General features: G+C 43.2%; 1 protein-coding gene across 4 annotated transcripts in view; it reads right to left on the bottom strand.

Moving 5' to 3' along the window:
* The window catches only part of Atp10a (ATPase phospholipid transporting 10A (putative)), a 173,662-nt gene that overhangs the window by 49,937 nt on the left and 106,560 nt on the right, over window positions 1–17,165 (bottom strand). For all 4 annotated transcript variants that reach the window (NM_001439845.1, NM_001141935.3, NM_001439846.1 and 1 more), the window contains 1 exon segment: window positions 882–967. In NM_001439845.1, the coding sequence (NP_001426774.1) occupies window positions 882–967 (86 nt within the window).

Raw genomic sequence — 17,165 nt, 5'->3', positions numbered from 1 at the left:
GAGAGAGTTCTTCAATATGAGGCCCATTTTCAGGAGTCCATTTATAAGGCTGCTCTGCTCTGGACAGTGGTATCACAAGGATGCTGAGGGATCTAAGTCTATGGGCTCTTACAGAAAGGGTCCAGTGGCATGCCATGGTATCCTCAGATCTTTATCAGCTGCTTCATTCTCCATGAAACAGTTCATGCAGCTCCACCTTGCAGTTCCATATACAACTCCATATACACTGTTTTCCCTACACTACCATTATTGCTATTAGGAAATTTTCCAAACAAACATTAAGAGCAGACTGAATTATATAGTGAGTGACCTCTTGAGTGCCACATACCCAAGTATTCACCAAGAATCACTACACTAGCCACTCCTGGGCCATTTGTTCACCTCTGATCTTTCTACTTAGGAACAAATAAGGAGGCTGACTTACTGCACATACAAATCTCCTTTATCTTAATTAAGTAACATTAAGGCAGTAACTACTACTGCTGTATAATCAGTGCATGGCTAGGACCAATAAACAGCAAATACTCAATAATGTGTTGTTCAGTGATCAAGAAGGAAAGCATTTCCACCCAGGCTCTTCCTGCCTGGCCTATGGCCTTTGACTTCCATTTTTGAGACCATATATAACACTCATAAGCTTCCTGTCCCTTTTCATGTTCCTCTATCTCTCAGAGGGAAAATCAGTCATTCCTCAATAACACAGTGCCTTTGACAAGTTCCCACTGCTGACAGGATCTTACAAATTACTTTCAAGATCAACCAAAACAATGATATATGTGGCAAAGACTATTGAAGAACATGTTATGAAAGCTGTGTATCTGTTTGTGTATATGGTTTAACAAAAGAAAAATAAGAAAGCTTGCAAAGGTGCTGATACTCACATGCAGCCACGAAACCTACTCAGGTCATTGTTTGGCTTCTCACATTCGATTACGCTGGTGAACGTTAAGGGATTGAATTCAGAGACCTGAAATAATAGCACACACACATTAGAGAGACCTAGGCTCTGGCCACTCTGCTCTAAATGGTTCTTGTTCATCTGTTTCACACCCATGGTAGAATCATCATGGACTCTGGCTAGAGTCTCTGCAGAATGCCACACATCCAGTGCTTAATGCATGATTTCTCATTTTAATAATAGGCAATAACTAATTGTTTTAACTATAAACAGCAACTAACAGACTTGCAGTTAGTGAGATGAAATGATTAGTTCTAATGCAAAATTAGAGACTGAGATAACAGCAAAGGAGGCACCAGCGAGGAAAAGGGTTGGGTGTGGTTTCCTGAGACACACACGGTCTTTTCTAATTCTTCATAGCAATATAAAGAAGCAATTCCTACGTGAAAAATAGGAATTTCTGCTAACATCTGATTTCCTTGGTGTTCTTTAAAGATTCTTCTTTGAGGGCTGGGGATTTAGCTCAGTGGTAGAGCGCTTACCTAGGAAGAGCAAGGCCCTGGGTTCGGTCCCCAGCTCCGAAAAAAAAAAAAAAAAGAACCAAAAAAAAAAAAAAAAGATTCTTCTTTGACCTTTGCCAGAAAGAATTTAAATAGCCAAGTATGAGCCACGAGCTCGGCGACTTCATTATGGTTGTGCTGTAAAAGAAATGGCAATTCACTGTAAAGGGAATGTTTAGATCTTTTCATTGATGGATATGATACCTTCTCCAAAGAAGTCAGAAGGAGAGGAGGGAGACAGATAATAAAGGAGAAAAATGGAGTCAACAACCCTAATGAGCCCAGTGAAACCTTCTCTCTCTTGTCAGGTTCATTGGATTTTCTGTCAAGTGTCACAAAACAATAAACCACTGAGCTATCTTTGCTTATATATATCATTGGGAAACCAGGCTGAAATGTCACAAAAGGGTACAACAACTGCCTGCATCAGTCCAGGTGAATTATATTCCATCACAACAATGTATCTTCTTGTACACAATATAGCCATAGATGGGATTACTCAAAAGTCACACTTTAATGTTTCCCATCATGTCCTGTGTACCTTAAGGAGGAATTATCTGGCAATACTGGCTCCAGTGCAATAGCTGATTTTGAAAACATTTAAGTTTCTACTTATTTTGAAGTGTTGGGGTTTGAACCTCTGGCATCAGAAGGGTGTTCTACCACTGAGCTCCACTTTCGGGTCATGGAATGCCATTTACAAAGGCTTTTCTTAAAGTCTCTTAGTCATTGTAAGTCTCTGTCCTTTACTGAAATAGCCTTGCACTCCATTTGCAGAGTCCGGCTCTGCTTCAGCTTCTAGTGTTTATTTAAAGCTGTATGAATTATGTTGAAACTAGTTGACTGCTTTTTCACAGCAGACAGTGGCAGCTACAGCATACAAGATGGTCATGAAGAAAGTAGCCTCTGAAGAATCCCAGGATGGTTTCTGGCATACAAAGAAGGTATGACTTCAAATATTCCATTTCTGTTTATTATTCATTCTCACTAAGAAAAATAGCAATATGCACAGCTTGGAAACAGTAGGACATTCTGTCCCCAGGGTTCCATCACAGCATTTGTAATGTTCTATCCCAACCACGTGCCTTGGGAAGTATACATGCCCAGGGCACAGAAGTCTGGCTTCATCTGGAACTGGGGAGGATTTCAGAACTAGAGGAATCTTCAGGGTCCATTAAAAACTGAACTGTATTCCTCTCATGCACAGAATACATATGTTGGGGTTATAACCTCCAAGATTACAGAATGTGCTTCTGTTTAGAGACAGGCCCTTTGGAGAACTACTTAAAACTAAATGAGGTTGTGATGATAGGCCCAATCCAATAGCACTGGTACCCTTATAATCAGCAGCAGATATGACACAGGCACAGGGGTGAGAGTAAGGAGGCAAAGATGAGTCTATATGGAGAAGATGTTCATGGGAGAAGACTCCGGAGATGGCAAACTGCTGATACTTTCAACTCAGATTTTCAGTTTCTAGAACCATGAACGTGTCTGTTGGTTCAACCCTCAGTCTGTGGCAATCCCAACAACCATACCAAGAACACTCCTGTTTCTCATTTAAAACATTTCTCACCCTGGAGATGGAACTCAGTGGAAGAACACCTGTCTAGTCTCTCAAAGTCCATAATATCTGTCCAGTCTATGTGAGACCATAGGAGTCTGTCTAACTGTATAATCAGTGCAGATCATATGTACAGCTTGTGAGACCCTGGAACACTTGTGCAGCCTATGTGAGATCGTAGCACATTTGTCCAGAATGTATGAGAACCTATGTGCTCAGTCAGCCTATGTAAGACCATAGTTGTCTGCCTATCATATGTAAGACCATATGTACAGCCTCCGTGAGACCCTAGCACACCTGTGGAGCCTATGTGAGATCCTAGCACATTTGTCCAGAATATATGAGACCTTTGGTGCCTATCCAACCTAGAGGAGACCCTAGGTGGCTGCATAGCCTCTGTGGGACCCTAGCACATCTGTCCACCCTCTGAGAGAACTTACCACATACGTCCAACCTATGAGACCCCAGGTACCTTGTCCACCCTATGAGAAACCCTAGGCCCCTGTCCAGCCTCTGTGAGACCCTAGGTCCCTGTTTAGCATATGTAACACACTAGGCGTCTGACTATGTGGGTATTTTTGCCTGAATCTACCTCTTCTGTTTTTATTTTTTTAACTAGTTTTGTTAACTTTTAGTTTTTTTCCTAGGGACTGGGTGAGCCAAAAGCTTTGATTATACTAAGTACATGCACTGCCACAAGCCACAGCCATTGCCAATATAAACAAATTTTGAAAGTCCCATTGACTCATATCAGGGTTAGCATGGTCAACCTAGGAAGAAATATTTAATAATACACAAATGTCAGGGGTTGTGCTGTTAGCAGTGTTCTTTCAGAACTCTGCTGGGGGCAGTTTTTTAAAGTATATTTTAGTTTTAGTTATGTGTCTCTGTGTGGAATGTACTCATGAGTGCAGATGCTCTCCTATGCCAGAAAAACGTTTCAGATCCCCTGAAGTTAGATGTGGGTGCTGGGTATTGAACTTGGGTCTTCTACAGGAGCAGGGCATGCTCTAAACTCCTGAGCCATTTCTCCAGCCTCCTCAGTTTTTCCACTATTGAGAATTTGGAATCCTTAAGCGTTTGACCAAGGTCAGAGAGGCCTTGCAATAACTAAAGCTGCCTTGGCCCCTGAGACACCCAGTTTCACCAGAGATGGACAGTTGATGCTGTCTTAACATGAGACCATGCCACATGTAATACACCAGAAGTTATGCAGTAGATTCTATAAAATTTCTCTAAAAGAAGGATGGTGATCGTGATGGTGGCTCAGTGTTACAGAAACAGTAATAGCTACAAGAGTGATGTTCACATGCACAGACCAGGCTTGAGCTGAAGCTGCATCCTTGACAGACACCGCCGGACCCTGAAGGAAACAGACCTGATAAACAGTTCTCTGCACCCAAATCCCGTGGGAGGGAGAGCTAAACCTTCAGAGAGGCAGACAGGCCTGGGAAACCAGAAGAGACTGCTCCCTGCACACACATCTCGGACGCCAGAGGAAAAAGCCAAAGATCATCTGGAACCCTGGTGCACTGAAGCTCCCGGAAGTGGCGGCACAGGTCTTCCTGGTTGCTGCCGCTGCAGAGAGCCCCTGGGCAGCACCCCACGAGCGAACTTGAGCCTCGGGACCACAGGTAAGACCAAATTTTCTGCTGCAAGAAAGCTGCCTGGTGAGCTTGGGACACACGGAAGCAGAATTTCTCTAGAACCGGGCACGTTCTGTGTTTACCGGAAGTCCCACACCCGCGGATCCCGGCCCGCAGCAGCTCTCTGCTCCCAGACCCAGTGAGAGAGAGACCCAACCGCCTGGTCAGGTGGGCACTCCTGAGGCTGCAGAGCGGAAGAGACCACCAACACTGCTCACCCCTGCCCACATCCCTGGCCCAAGAGGAAACTGTATAAGGCCTCTGGGCTCCCGTGGGGGAGGGCCCAGGAGCGGCAGGACCCCTTCCGAAGACACCACCGGACCCTGAAGGAAACAGACCCGATAAACAGTTCTCTGCACCCAAATCCCGTGGGAGGGAGAGCTAAACCTTCAGAGAGGCAGACAGGCCTGGGAAACCAGAAGAGACTGCTCCCTGCACACACATCTCGGACGCCAGAGGAAAAAGCCAAAGACCATCTGGAACCCTGGTGCACTGAAGCTCCCGGAAGGGGCTGCACAGGTCTTCCTGGTTGCTGCTGCTGCAGAGAGCCCCTGGGCAGCACCCCACGAGCGAACCTGAGCCTCGGGACCACAGGTAAGACCAAATTTTCTGCTGCAAGAAAGCTGCCTGGTGAACTCAAGACACAGGCCCACAGGAACAGCTGAAGACCTGTAGAGAGGAAAAACTACACGCCCGAAAGCAGAACACTCTGTCCCCATAACTGACTGAAAGAGAGGAAAACAGGTCTACAGCACTCCTGACACACAGGCTTATAGGACAGTCTAGCCACTGTCAGAAATAGCAGAACAAAGTAACACTAGAGATAATCTGATGGTGAGAGGCAAGCGCAGGAACCCAAGCAACAGAAACCAAGACTACATGCCATCATCGGAGCCCAATTCTCCCACCAAAACAAACATGGAATATCCAAACACACCAGAAAAGCAAGATCTAGTTTCAAAATCATATTTGATCATGATGCTGGAGGACTTCAGGAAAGACCTGAACACACTTAGGGAAGCACAGGAAAACATTAATAAACAAGTAAAAGCCTACAGAGAGGAATCGCAAAAATCCCTGAAAGAATTCCAGGAAAACACAATCAAACAGTTGAAGGAATTAAAAATGGAAATAGAAGCAATCAAGAAAGAACACATGGAAACAACCCTGGATATAGAAAACCAAAAGAAGAGACAAGGAGCTGTAGATACAAGCTTCACCAACAGAATACAAGAGATGGAAGAGAGAATCTCAGGAGCAGAAGATTCCATAGAAATCATTGACTCAACTGTCAAAGATAATGTAAAGCAGAAAAAGCTACTGGTCCAAAACATACAGGAAATCCAGGACTCAATGAGAAGATCAAACCTAAGGATAATAGGTATAGAAGAGAGTGAAGACTCCCAGCTCAAAGGACCAGTAAATATCTTCAACAAAATCATAGAAGAAAACTTCCCTAACCTAAAAAAAGAGATACCCATAGACATACAGGAAGCCTACAGAACTCCAAATAGATTGGACCAGAAAAGAAACACCTCCCGTCACATAATTGTCAAAACACCAAACGCACAAAATAAAGAAAGAATATTAAAAGCAGTAAGGGAAAAAGGTCAAGTAACATATAAAGGGAGACCTATCAGAATCACACCAGACTTCTCGCCAGAAACTATGAAGGCCAGAAGATCCTGGACTGATGTTATACAGACCCTAAGAGAACACAAATGCCAGCCCAGATTACTGTATCCAGCAAAACTCTCAATTAACATTGATGGAGAAACCAAGATATTCCATGACAAAACCAAATTTACACAATATCTTTCTACAAATCCAGCACTACAAAGGATAATAAATGGTAAAGCCCAACATAAGGAGGCAAGCTATACCCTAGAAGAAGCAAGAAACTAATCGTCTTGGCAACAAAACAAAGAGAATGAAAGCACACAAACATAACCTCACATCAAATATAAATATAACGGGAAGCAATAATCACTATTCCTTAATATCTCTCAATATCAATGGCCTCAACTCCCCAATAAAAAGACATACATTAACAAACTGGATACGCAACGAGGACCCTGCATTCTGCTGCCTACAGGAAACACACCTCAGAGACAAAGACAGACACTACCTCAGAGTGAAAGGCTGGAAAACAACTTTCCAAGCAAATGGTCAGAAGAAGCAAGCTGGAGTAGCCATTCTAATATCAAATAAAATCAATTTCCAACTAAAAGTCATCAAAAAAGATAAGGAAGGACACTTCATATTCGTCAAAGGAAAAATCAACCAAGATGAACTCTCAATCCTAAATATCTATGCCCCAAATACAAGGGCACCTACATATGTAAAAGAAACCTTACTAAAGCTCAAAACACACATTGCACCTCACACAATAATAGTGGGAGATTTCAACACCCCACTCTCATCAATGGACAGATCATGGAAACAGAAATTAAACAGTGATGTAGACAGACTAAGAGAAGTCATGAGCCAAATGGACTTAACGGATATTTATAGAACATTCTATCCTAAAGCAAAAGGATATACCTTCTTCTCAGCTCCTCATGGTACTTTCTCCAAAATTGACCATATAATTGGTCAAAAAACGGGCCTCAACAGGTACAGAAAGATAGAAATAATCCCATGCGTGCTATCGGACCACCACGGCCTAAAACTGGTCTTCAATAACAATAAGGGAAGAATGCCCACATATACGTGGAAATTGAACAATGCTCTACTCAATGATAACCTGGTCAAGGAAGAAATAAAGAAAGAAATTAAAAACTTTTTAGAATTTAATGAAAATGAAGATACAACATACTCAAACTTATGGGACACAATGAAAGCTGTGCTAAGAGGAAAACTCATAGCGCTGAGTGCCTGCAGAAAGAAACAGGAAAGAGCATATGTCAGCAGCTTGACAGCACACCTAAAAGCTCTAGAACAAAAAGAAGCAAATACACCCAGGAGGAGTAGAAGGCAGGAAATAATCAAACTCAGAGCTGAAATCAACCAAGTAGAAACAAAAAGGACCATAGAAAGAATCAACAGAACCAAAAGTTGGTTCTTTGAGAAAATCAACAAGATAGATAAACCCTTAGCCAGACTAACGAGAGGACACAGAGAGTGTGTCCAAATTAACAAAATCAGAAATGAAAAGGGAGACATAACTACAGATTCGGAGGAAATTCAAAAAATCATCAGATCTTACTATAAAAACCTATATTCAACAAAATTTGAAAATCTTCAGGAAATGGACAATTTCCTAGACAGATACCAGGTATCGAAGTTAAATCAGGAACAGATAAACCAGTTAAACAACCCCATAACTCCTAAGGAAATAGAAGCAGTCATTAAAGGTCTCCCAACCAAAAAGAGCCCAGGTCCAGACGGGTTTAGTGCAGAATTCTATCAAACCTTCATAGAAGACCTCATACCAATATTATCCAAACTATTCCACAAAATTGAAACAGATGGAGCCCTACCGAATTCCTTCTATGAAGCCACAATTACTCTTATACCTAAACCACACAAAGACACAACAAAGAAAGAGAACTTCAGACCAATTTCCCTTATGAATATCGACGCAAAAATACTCAATAAAATTCTGGCAAACCGAATTCAAGAGCACATCAAAACAATCATCCACCATGATCAAGTAGGCTTCATCCCAGGCATGCAGGGATGGTTTAATATACGGAAAACCATCAACGTGATCCATTATATAAACAAACTGAAAGAACAGAACCACATGATCATTTCATTAGATGCTGAGAAAGCATTTGACAAAATTCAACACCCCTTCATGATAAAAGTTCTGGAAAGAATAGGAATTCAAGGCCCATACCTAAACATAGTAAAAGCCATATACAGCAAACCAGTTGCTAACATTAAACTAAATGGAGAGAAACTTGAAGCAATCCCACTAAAATCAGGGACTAGACAAGGCTGCCCACTCTCTCCCTACTTATTCAATATAGTTCTTGAAGTTCTAGCCAGAGCAATCAGACAACAAAAGGAGATCAAAGGGATACAGATCGGAAAAGAAGAGGTCAAAATATCACTATTTGCAGATGACAGGATAGTATATTTAAGTGATCCCAAAAGTTCCACCAGAGAACTACTAAAGCTGATAAACAACTTCAGCAAAGTGGCTGGGTATAAAATTAACTCAAATAAATCAGTTGCCTTCCTCTATACAAAAGAGAAACAAGCCGAGAAAGAAATTAGGGAAACGACACCCTTCATAATAGACCCAAATAATATAAAGTACCTCGGTGTGACTTTAACCAAGCAAGTAAAAGATCTGTACAATAAGAACTTCAAGACACTGAGGAAAGAAATTGAAGAAGACCTCAGAAGATGGAAAGATCTCCCATGCTCATGGATTGGCAGGGTTAATATGGTAAAAATGGCCATCTTACCAAAAGCAATCTACAGATTCAATGCAATCCCCATCAAAATACCAATCCAATTCTTCAAAGAGTTAGACAGAACAATTTGCAAATTCATCTGGAATAACAAAAAACCCAGGATAGCTAAAGCTATCCTCAACAATAAAAGGACTTCAGGGGGAATCACTATCCCTGAACTCAAGCAGTATTACAGAGCAATAGTGATAAAAACTGCATGGTATTGGTACAGAGACAGACAGATAGACCAATGGAATAGAATTGAAGACCCAGAAATGAACCCACACACCTATGGTCACTTGATTTTTGACAAAGGAGCCAAAACCATCCAATGGAAAAAAGATAGTATTTTCAGCAAATGGTGCTGGTTCAACTGGAGGGCAACATGTAGAAGAATGCAGATCGATCCATCCTTATCACCCTGTACAAAGCTTAAGTCCAAGTGGATCAAGGACCTCCACATCAAACCAGACACACTCAAACTAATAGAAGAAAAACTAGGGAAGCATCTGGAACACATGGGCACTGGAAAAAATTTCCTGAACAAAACACCAATGGCTTATGCTCTAAGATCAAGAATCGACAAATGGGATCTCATAAAACTGCAAAGCTTCTGTAAGGCAAAGGACACTGTGGTTAGGACAAAACGGCAACCAACAGATTGGGAAAAGATCTTTACCAATCCTACAACAGATAGTGGCCTTATATCCAAAATATACAAAGAACTCAAGAAGTTAGACCGCAGGGAAACAAATAACCCTATTAAAAAATGGGGTTCAGAGCTAAACAAAGAATTCACAGCTGAGGAATGCCGAATGGCTGAGAAACACCTAAAGAAATGTTCAACATCTTTAGTCATAAGGGAAATGCAAATCAAAACAACCCTGAGATTTCACCTCACACCAGTGCGATTGGCTAAGATCAAAAACTCAGGTGACAGCAGATGCTGGCGAGGATGTGGAGAAAGAGGAACACTCCTCCATTGTTGGTGGGATTGCAGACTGGTAAAACCATTCTGGAAATCAGTCTGGAGGTTCCTCAGAAAATTGGACATTGAACTGCCTGATGATCCAGCTATACCTCTCTTGGGCATATACCCAAAAGATGCCTCAACATATAAAAGAGACACGTGCTCCACTATGTTCATCGCAGCCTTATTTATAATAGCCAGAAGCTGGAAAGAACCCAGATGCCCTTCAACAGAGGAATGGATACAGAAAATGTGGTACATCTACACAATGGAATATTACTCAGCTATCAAAAACAACGAGTTTATGAAATTCGTAGGCAAATGGTTGGAACTGGAAAATATCATCCTGAGTGAGCTAACCCAATCACAGAAAGACATACATGGTATGCACTCATTGATAAGTGGCTATTAGCCCAAATGCTTGAATTACCCTAGATCCCTAGAACAAACGAAACTCAAGACGGATGATCAAAATGTGAATGCTTCACTCCTTCTTTAAATGAGGAAAAAGAATACCCTTGGCAGGGAAGGGAGAGGCAAAGATTAAAACAGAGACTGAAGGAACACCCATTCAGAGCCTGCCCCACATGTGGCCCATACATATACAGCCACCCAGTTAGACAAGATGGATGAAGCAAAGAAGTGCAGACCGACAGGAGCCGGATGTAGATCGCTCCTGAGAGACACAGCCAGAATACAGCAAATATAGAGGCGAATGCCAGCAGCAAACCACTGAACTGAGAATAGGTCCCCTATTGAAGGAATCAGAGAAAGAACTGGAAGAGCTTGAAGGGGCTCGAGACCCCAAAAGTACAACAATGCCAAGCAACCAGAGCTTCCAGGGACTAAGCCACTACCTAAAGACTATACATGGACTGACCCTGGACTCTGACCCCATAGGTAGCAATGAATATCCTAGTAAGAGCACCAGTGGAAGGGGAAGCCCTGGGTCCTGCTAAGACTGAACCCACAGTGAACTAGTCTATGGGGGGAGGGCGGCAATGGGGGGAGGGTTGGGAGGGGAACACCCATAAGGAAGGGGAGGGGGGAGGGGGATGTTTGCCCGGAAACCGGGAAAGGGAATAACACTCGAAATGTATATAAGAAATACTCAAGTTAATAAAAAAAAAAAAAAAAAAAAAAAAAAGCTGCATCCTTCGACAGTCTAGCCACAAGCTGCCAATATTCTTGGGTTCAGTGCAACTGCCTATGGGGAAGGCTCCCCCACTGCATAGCAGTTGCTATGTAGATCACTGGCTGTGTAATGCTCTAAGTGACTGTTCTTCAGACAGCTCTGAAGTTTCAGTACATGAGATAACATAGGTGGCCCTTATTAGTTAAAAAGAAAGAAGTGGCATGGTGATTCAGCTGAGAGCCCTCCTCGCCTTTCCTTACACTTGTATTCTGCTAGAAACTGCATCAGTGTAGGAAGCAAAGTCACCAAAGTAGGTGATGGTTCTCTCTTTCAGGGACACCCAAAGCCTCAAAAGCAGGGTGTCTGCCTAATGCTCCATTAACTTCTTTAAATCAGATGACTTCGAGTATTCAGGAAGATCAAAACATGTACTATGGAAATATTTCTCACAAGGGACATGAGCACCTGCCGATTTTTATATCCTCAGGTCTTTTTGAACCAATCCCCAAAAGATATCAAAGTAAAATGTCATTTCACACTTGCATTAATTAAATCACTCATAATTATTCAGTGAAAGCAAAGCAGATTTCCTGCATCTTACTACATGAGCAGTGGCAACCAAAAGGATATTTCCAGTTCATAGAAGTGGAATAGGCCAAACTTTAAGCTTAGCGGATGAGTTAAGTGGACTGCATGAGTGCACACTGGGAATCCTGCATAACTACCATGTAGAACTGAGAGTGAGACCTCCTGACACTGACCCTGGTCGGAGGGCATACTGTGTGCAGCAGCACCTCCCAGCTAGTCAGAACCACTCTACCTCTTCAATAAACACATGGAAAACACTTCCATTTGTTGCATCTGGACCCTATCCTGAAAATATCCTTAGTGTCACTTGTCAGAATACTCCTAGGTCAAAAGAAACTCCAGGTACTTCCTTTTTCTCCAGTCCATATGCCACCTCTGGACATCAGCCCCTAAATGTTTGCTGCCTGGAACAATGTCTCTGCCTGTTGTCCTGCATTATTAGGTCTTACCGCTTGCCATAGGCTTAGACCAGGCCAGCCTAGGCACAGAAGTATTTCTCTGCTATTTCATAGAAACCAAAACACATCCCAAGCCAGAGACGAGGCTCTGTCAGGGTAACTATTCTGACCACCTTCCCTGCCCTCATTCCTACCCTAGGGATAGGGATAGCTCTCCTTGTGTCCACGCTCTACTAAAATGGATAGCTGCCCTGTACTTAATCTGCTGTCTTCCCAGGAACTTTTGATAGCATTCTAAAGACAGCAGGCAAGTGCCACTGTTTGGAGCTTGCATAATGCCCTTCATCCACACCATACACACACACACACACACACACACACACACACACACACACACACACACACACACACAGAGGGTGGGGGGAAAGAGGGAGGAGGGAAGTAGAGAAAGAGAAAGGAGTAGCCTCCTGATTCACTTGGAAAGGCCGAGAGACCTCTATCTCCTTCATTGGACCACAGATCCCCTGAGAACAGGAACTCTGTACCCCATGCGCCAGCACAGAGCTTGATGCTTAGAGATGGTCCAGAGTTAATGTCGGTTTATTCTAAAAAGAGCTCATGTACTACACGCTTCTTCATTATCACAAATCTCTGTGCTGGGCTCATGGGGGTGAAGGGGTAGAAAGCTTATTGACTGCTGTTTGTAAACAGCAAACAGGCTTCAACTGGCACTGGGGAAGGTGTAACTGCTATGAGAGCTTCCCCATAGCTCTAAGCATCATAGTCTTTTCTTTTACAAGGTCTAGCATGTTTCATCTCAAAAAAATGTAAGATGATTTCTCCACAGCCTGTAATCTTGTTCTGTATCTCTTGACAGTGTGTGAAAAATACTGATCTAATTTAGGCAAGCATTTTAACCCAAATTGATGAAGTAATTACCCCTTTCTACTTCTGCACTTGGAAAGCAATCAGTGCTGCACACAAGCCTGGCTGTATTGCAGGGATTCCCAGGAGGCTACTGGGCCAATACTATACTAAACGAGTGGGTGACCCAATGAGTGAGTGAACTTCTTTGCCAGTAAGAGTTGGACTACTCAAAATCTTCAACTTGTTAAGGAAGTAATGGGTCCAGTCCACTATGGCTCCTCTGAAATGTAGGAGGGAATTCAAGACCATTTGTTAAATAATTAAGTGTTCAGATGGCATTACCACCTCCACCCCCACCCCCAGGGTAGACTACTTTGAACATATAAGGGAAAAAGTCAGTGACCATATTCCAATTAGCTTCACAGATGAACTGTTTACACTAACAGTTTATGCCCAGATGCAAATATTACACAGGACCCATTTAATTTAATCTAATGTATGACAATTGCTGCGATGGTGCTATTTAAGATACTTCAATTATACTCATTCATACAAATAACAGTATATGACAAGTCGATGTGTGTCTCACCATTTTCTGACATCTTCATTTTCAAATGCAAAGCGAGGCCCTGAGAAGAGCATCAGGACATCATGGTCCTTTTTCAGGAACAACTTCACACATGTCCATACCATAGGTGGCCTTCAGGAAGCCCAACACTTCTGATAGGTGTTGAGGATGGGAGTTTGGGGTTTTGCACATTTCCCTTCTAACTGCAAATTTTCTTGTCATAAACCCAAGCATTAGAGACTAAAGTGATATTTCTTTGAGAGTAGAAAGCCAGCTTTTCCCTCTCTAGTTCTTTTCTGAGTGTGTAGGAGCCTTTCCCTCCCCTCTCTCCCTGCCTTTTCATCCTTTGTTCTCTTGCCTCCTGGCTGGTTCACAGCCCAGAACCCTAGAAGCTTCATTTAGATGGTAGCGAAAATCAAAAGGCTCGGAGTGCCGTGCTTGAGCCTGAATTCTGAAAATCAAAGCCTTTCTTTTCCTCTTGGCCACAAATACTTCATGCTGCTTTAGTGGGCCAGTTGTCAGCAGAACCCCACATTACCTTTTATCAAATGTGTTTAAGTGCATCAAAGACTGATTGTGCATTTAGATAGCAAGTAATGAATGCTGTTTCACCCAGCACTGAAATGAGGGCTGTTCTTTAAGATATCTGGCTTGAAAGAGTCTGTACTTATTCCAACACGGTGACACCACAGGAAGCATGCTGCAGTGGCGCTGCTGAGCTAATCTGCACAGCCAGGGCACAAGTCCAGGCTCTACTCTGCTGTCTGAATCACAGCCACTAACGACTTTGTGCTTCTTCCATCACTAACAGTGGCAGAGATGACGTTGGCAAAGATGGGCTGAGGGCTGTGACCTATATGTCTTAGATACCACTGAGCACGTAGCTTGGTGAGAGAAAAGACTATCCTGCTGGGACAGATCTGGTAAACACCTGTGTTTTGGGGGTGATTTGTTTGTTTTGTTTTGTTTTTTAAATGAGGCCATAAAAAACTGCACCCCAGAGAATAAGTGAATTCAAAGGAAGATTTCTAGCACACAAAAAACAGAGTGACAGGTACCTAGAGGTCTCAGGGTTACTTATAAGAACGTAGTAGTACATTTCTCGTACATGAATTTTGAGAAAAATTAGGATGAGGGATACAAAAAGATGGTCAGGTAAAGCATTCTTATTCCAACTTGGAGAATGACTGCAAGACTGGCAGCTGGGATGTGACAGTCTAAAGCACAACCAGATTAGCTTCTCTATCAGCTTCAAGAGACATATCAGCACTGCAGGCCTTGGCAATGTAGACCAGAGTTCCAGCTCCACACGAGGACATGCTGGGACAGAAGGCTAAAATCACCTATCTCAAATACCAACTTTAGCAAAAGATGAAGAGGCATCAAGCCAGGATTCACATAAGCCAGAAACTCAAGAGAGCTGAGGTCAGGTCTTGCCAGGGCCCCTTTAACTTAGAGGCTTCCTCACTCTGAAAGAGAAGGACAAACCCCTGAATAAAGCCTAGTGGAATAAATTCTATAGCCTGGGGCGTTCATATTCACTTTATTGTCAATGCAACAAATAACCACAGATTGAACTCAGAAAGCAACACAAGTCTGGTACCTAGCTGCTCTCTGGACTGAAGTCTAGCTACAGGCTCTGAGGCAAAGGAGGCTCCAGCAGAGAATTCACTGTGATCCCTGGCTTTGGGTTCCATTCATTTTCAAAATCAGCACTGAGAAGACTGATCATTTCTCATGTGGAATCACTTTGATAACTTGCCTTCTTTCTCTTGTCTGGTTACACTAAATTCACAGGGATAATCTGGGACCATCTCTGCATCTTGGAGGAAGCTGACTAATCATTTAATCTCATTTTCAACCTCAGTTTACCCTGTCATGGCTATCTGATGAACAGTCATGTTTTTTTATGAGTTCATAGAGAACTGCACTCCAGAGGATGAGGGAACTGAAAGGAAGGTTCTCAGCATGGAGATGGCATGGCAAGTACCTTGTAACATTGAGTTAAAATAGCTACTCAGCTGGGAGGCCAGAAAATCTCAGTTCAAAAATACAGTTCATAGTGATTCCACACAGTTAGAGAATCCCAAGAGAGGAGTGTCTCCTCTCTGTGTAGACGAATAAACATGTACACATATGTACATATACAAATACACATATATGACCTAAGTCCTCAATTCATTTGTAGGAATCAAACTTCCAAGTACAATTCAGATATATCATCAAAGACAGGACCACAGAAAATTAGATAAGTCTCTCTCTCTCTCTCTCTCTCTCTCTCTCTCTCTCTCACACACACACACACACACACACACACACACACACCACATACACACACACAAACACACCACATACACACACACATACATCTCAAAAAAACAAAAGAGAAGCCTCATTAAGCAAAAACGTGTGTGTGTGTGTATGTGTGTGTGTGTGTGTGTGTGAGAGAGAGAGAGAGAGAGAGAGAGAGAGAGAGAGAACCACACAAGGTAATTGTGTAGAGACACAAGTAGGCAGATTACCAGGGGTTAGAAGATGGAGAAATGGACAGTTCCTGCCTAGTATTTTTATGAGTTTCTGTTTGAAATATGATAGGTTTTGTGGGGGAGGGATGTGTTAACACTATACAATACCTGAAAGAAATTTTTACCATTAAACTGTACATTGAAAGTTATAATGTGGCAAATCATACATTATCTATGCCACCACAGTTCAAGCATGCACACTGGGTGACCGCTCCTCAATGCTAAGTGCCTGGAAAAATAAGGAAGAACTGGAAGACTCATGCCCTGCTGGTGGTGGGTTGCAAAATGGCTTAGCCTTTTTAGAAAATTCTCCAACCGACACCCGCGGATCCCGGCCCGCAGCAGCTCTCTGCTCCCAGAACCCGTGGGAGAGAGACCTCACCGCCTGGTCAGGTGGGCACTCCTGAGGCTGCAGAGCAGAAGAGACCACCAACACTGCCCACCCCTGCCCACATCCCTGGCCCAAGAGGAAACTGTATAAGGCCTCTGAGTTCCCGTAGGGGAGGGCCCAGGAGCGACAGGACCCCTGCGCCTGAGACACAGCAGGAACCTGAAGGAAACAGACCGGATAAACAGTTCTCTGCACCCAAATCCCGTGGGAGGGAGAGCTAAAACGACAGAGAGGCAGATACACTTGTGAAACCAGAAGAGACTACACTCTGCACACACATTTCGGACACCAGAGGAAAACACCAAACGCCATCTGGAACCCTGGTGCACGGAAGCTCCAGGAAAGGGCGGCGCATATCTTCCTGGTTGCTGCCGCCACAGAGAGCTCGTGGGCAGCGTCCCACGAGCAAACTTGAGCCTCGGGACCACAGGTAAGACCAACTTTTCTGCTGCGAGTGACCTGCCTGGTGAACCCAGGACACAGGCCCACAGGAACAGCTGAAGACCTGTAGAGAGGAAAAACTACACGCCCAAAAGCAGAACACTCTGTCCCCATAACTGGCTGAAAGAAAACAGGAAAACAGGTCTACAGCACTCCTGACACACAGGCTTATAGGACAGTCTAGCCACTGTCAGAAATAGCAGAA

Source organism: Rattus norvegicus, chromosome 1 (genome assembly GCF_021556685.1).
Source record: "Rattus norvegicus strain SHRSP/BbbUtx chromosome 1, alternate assembly SHRSP_T2T, whole genome shotgun sequence".
NCBI lineage: Eukaryota > Metazoa > Chordata > Mammalia > Rodentia > Muridae > Rattus > Rattus norvegicus.
Note: the sequence above shows the minus strand (reverse complement) of the source record. Positions and strands in the feature narration are given on the sequence as shown.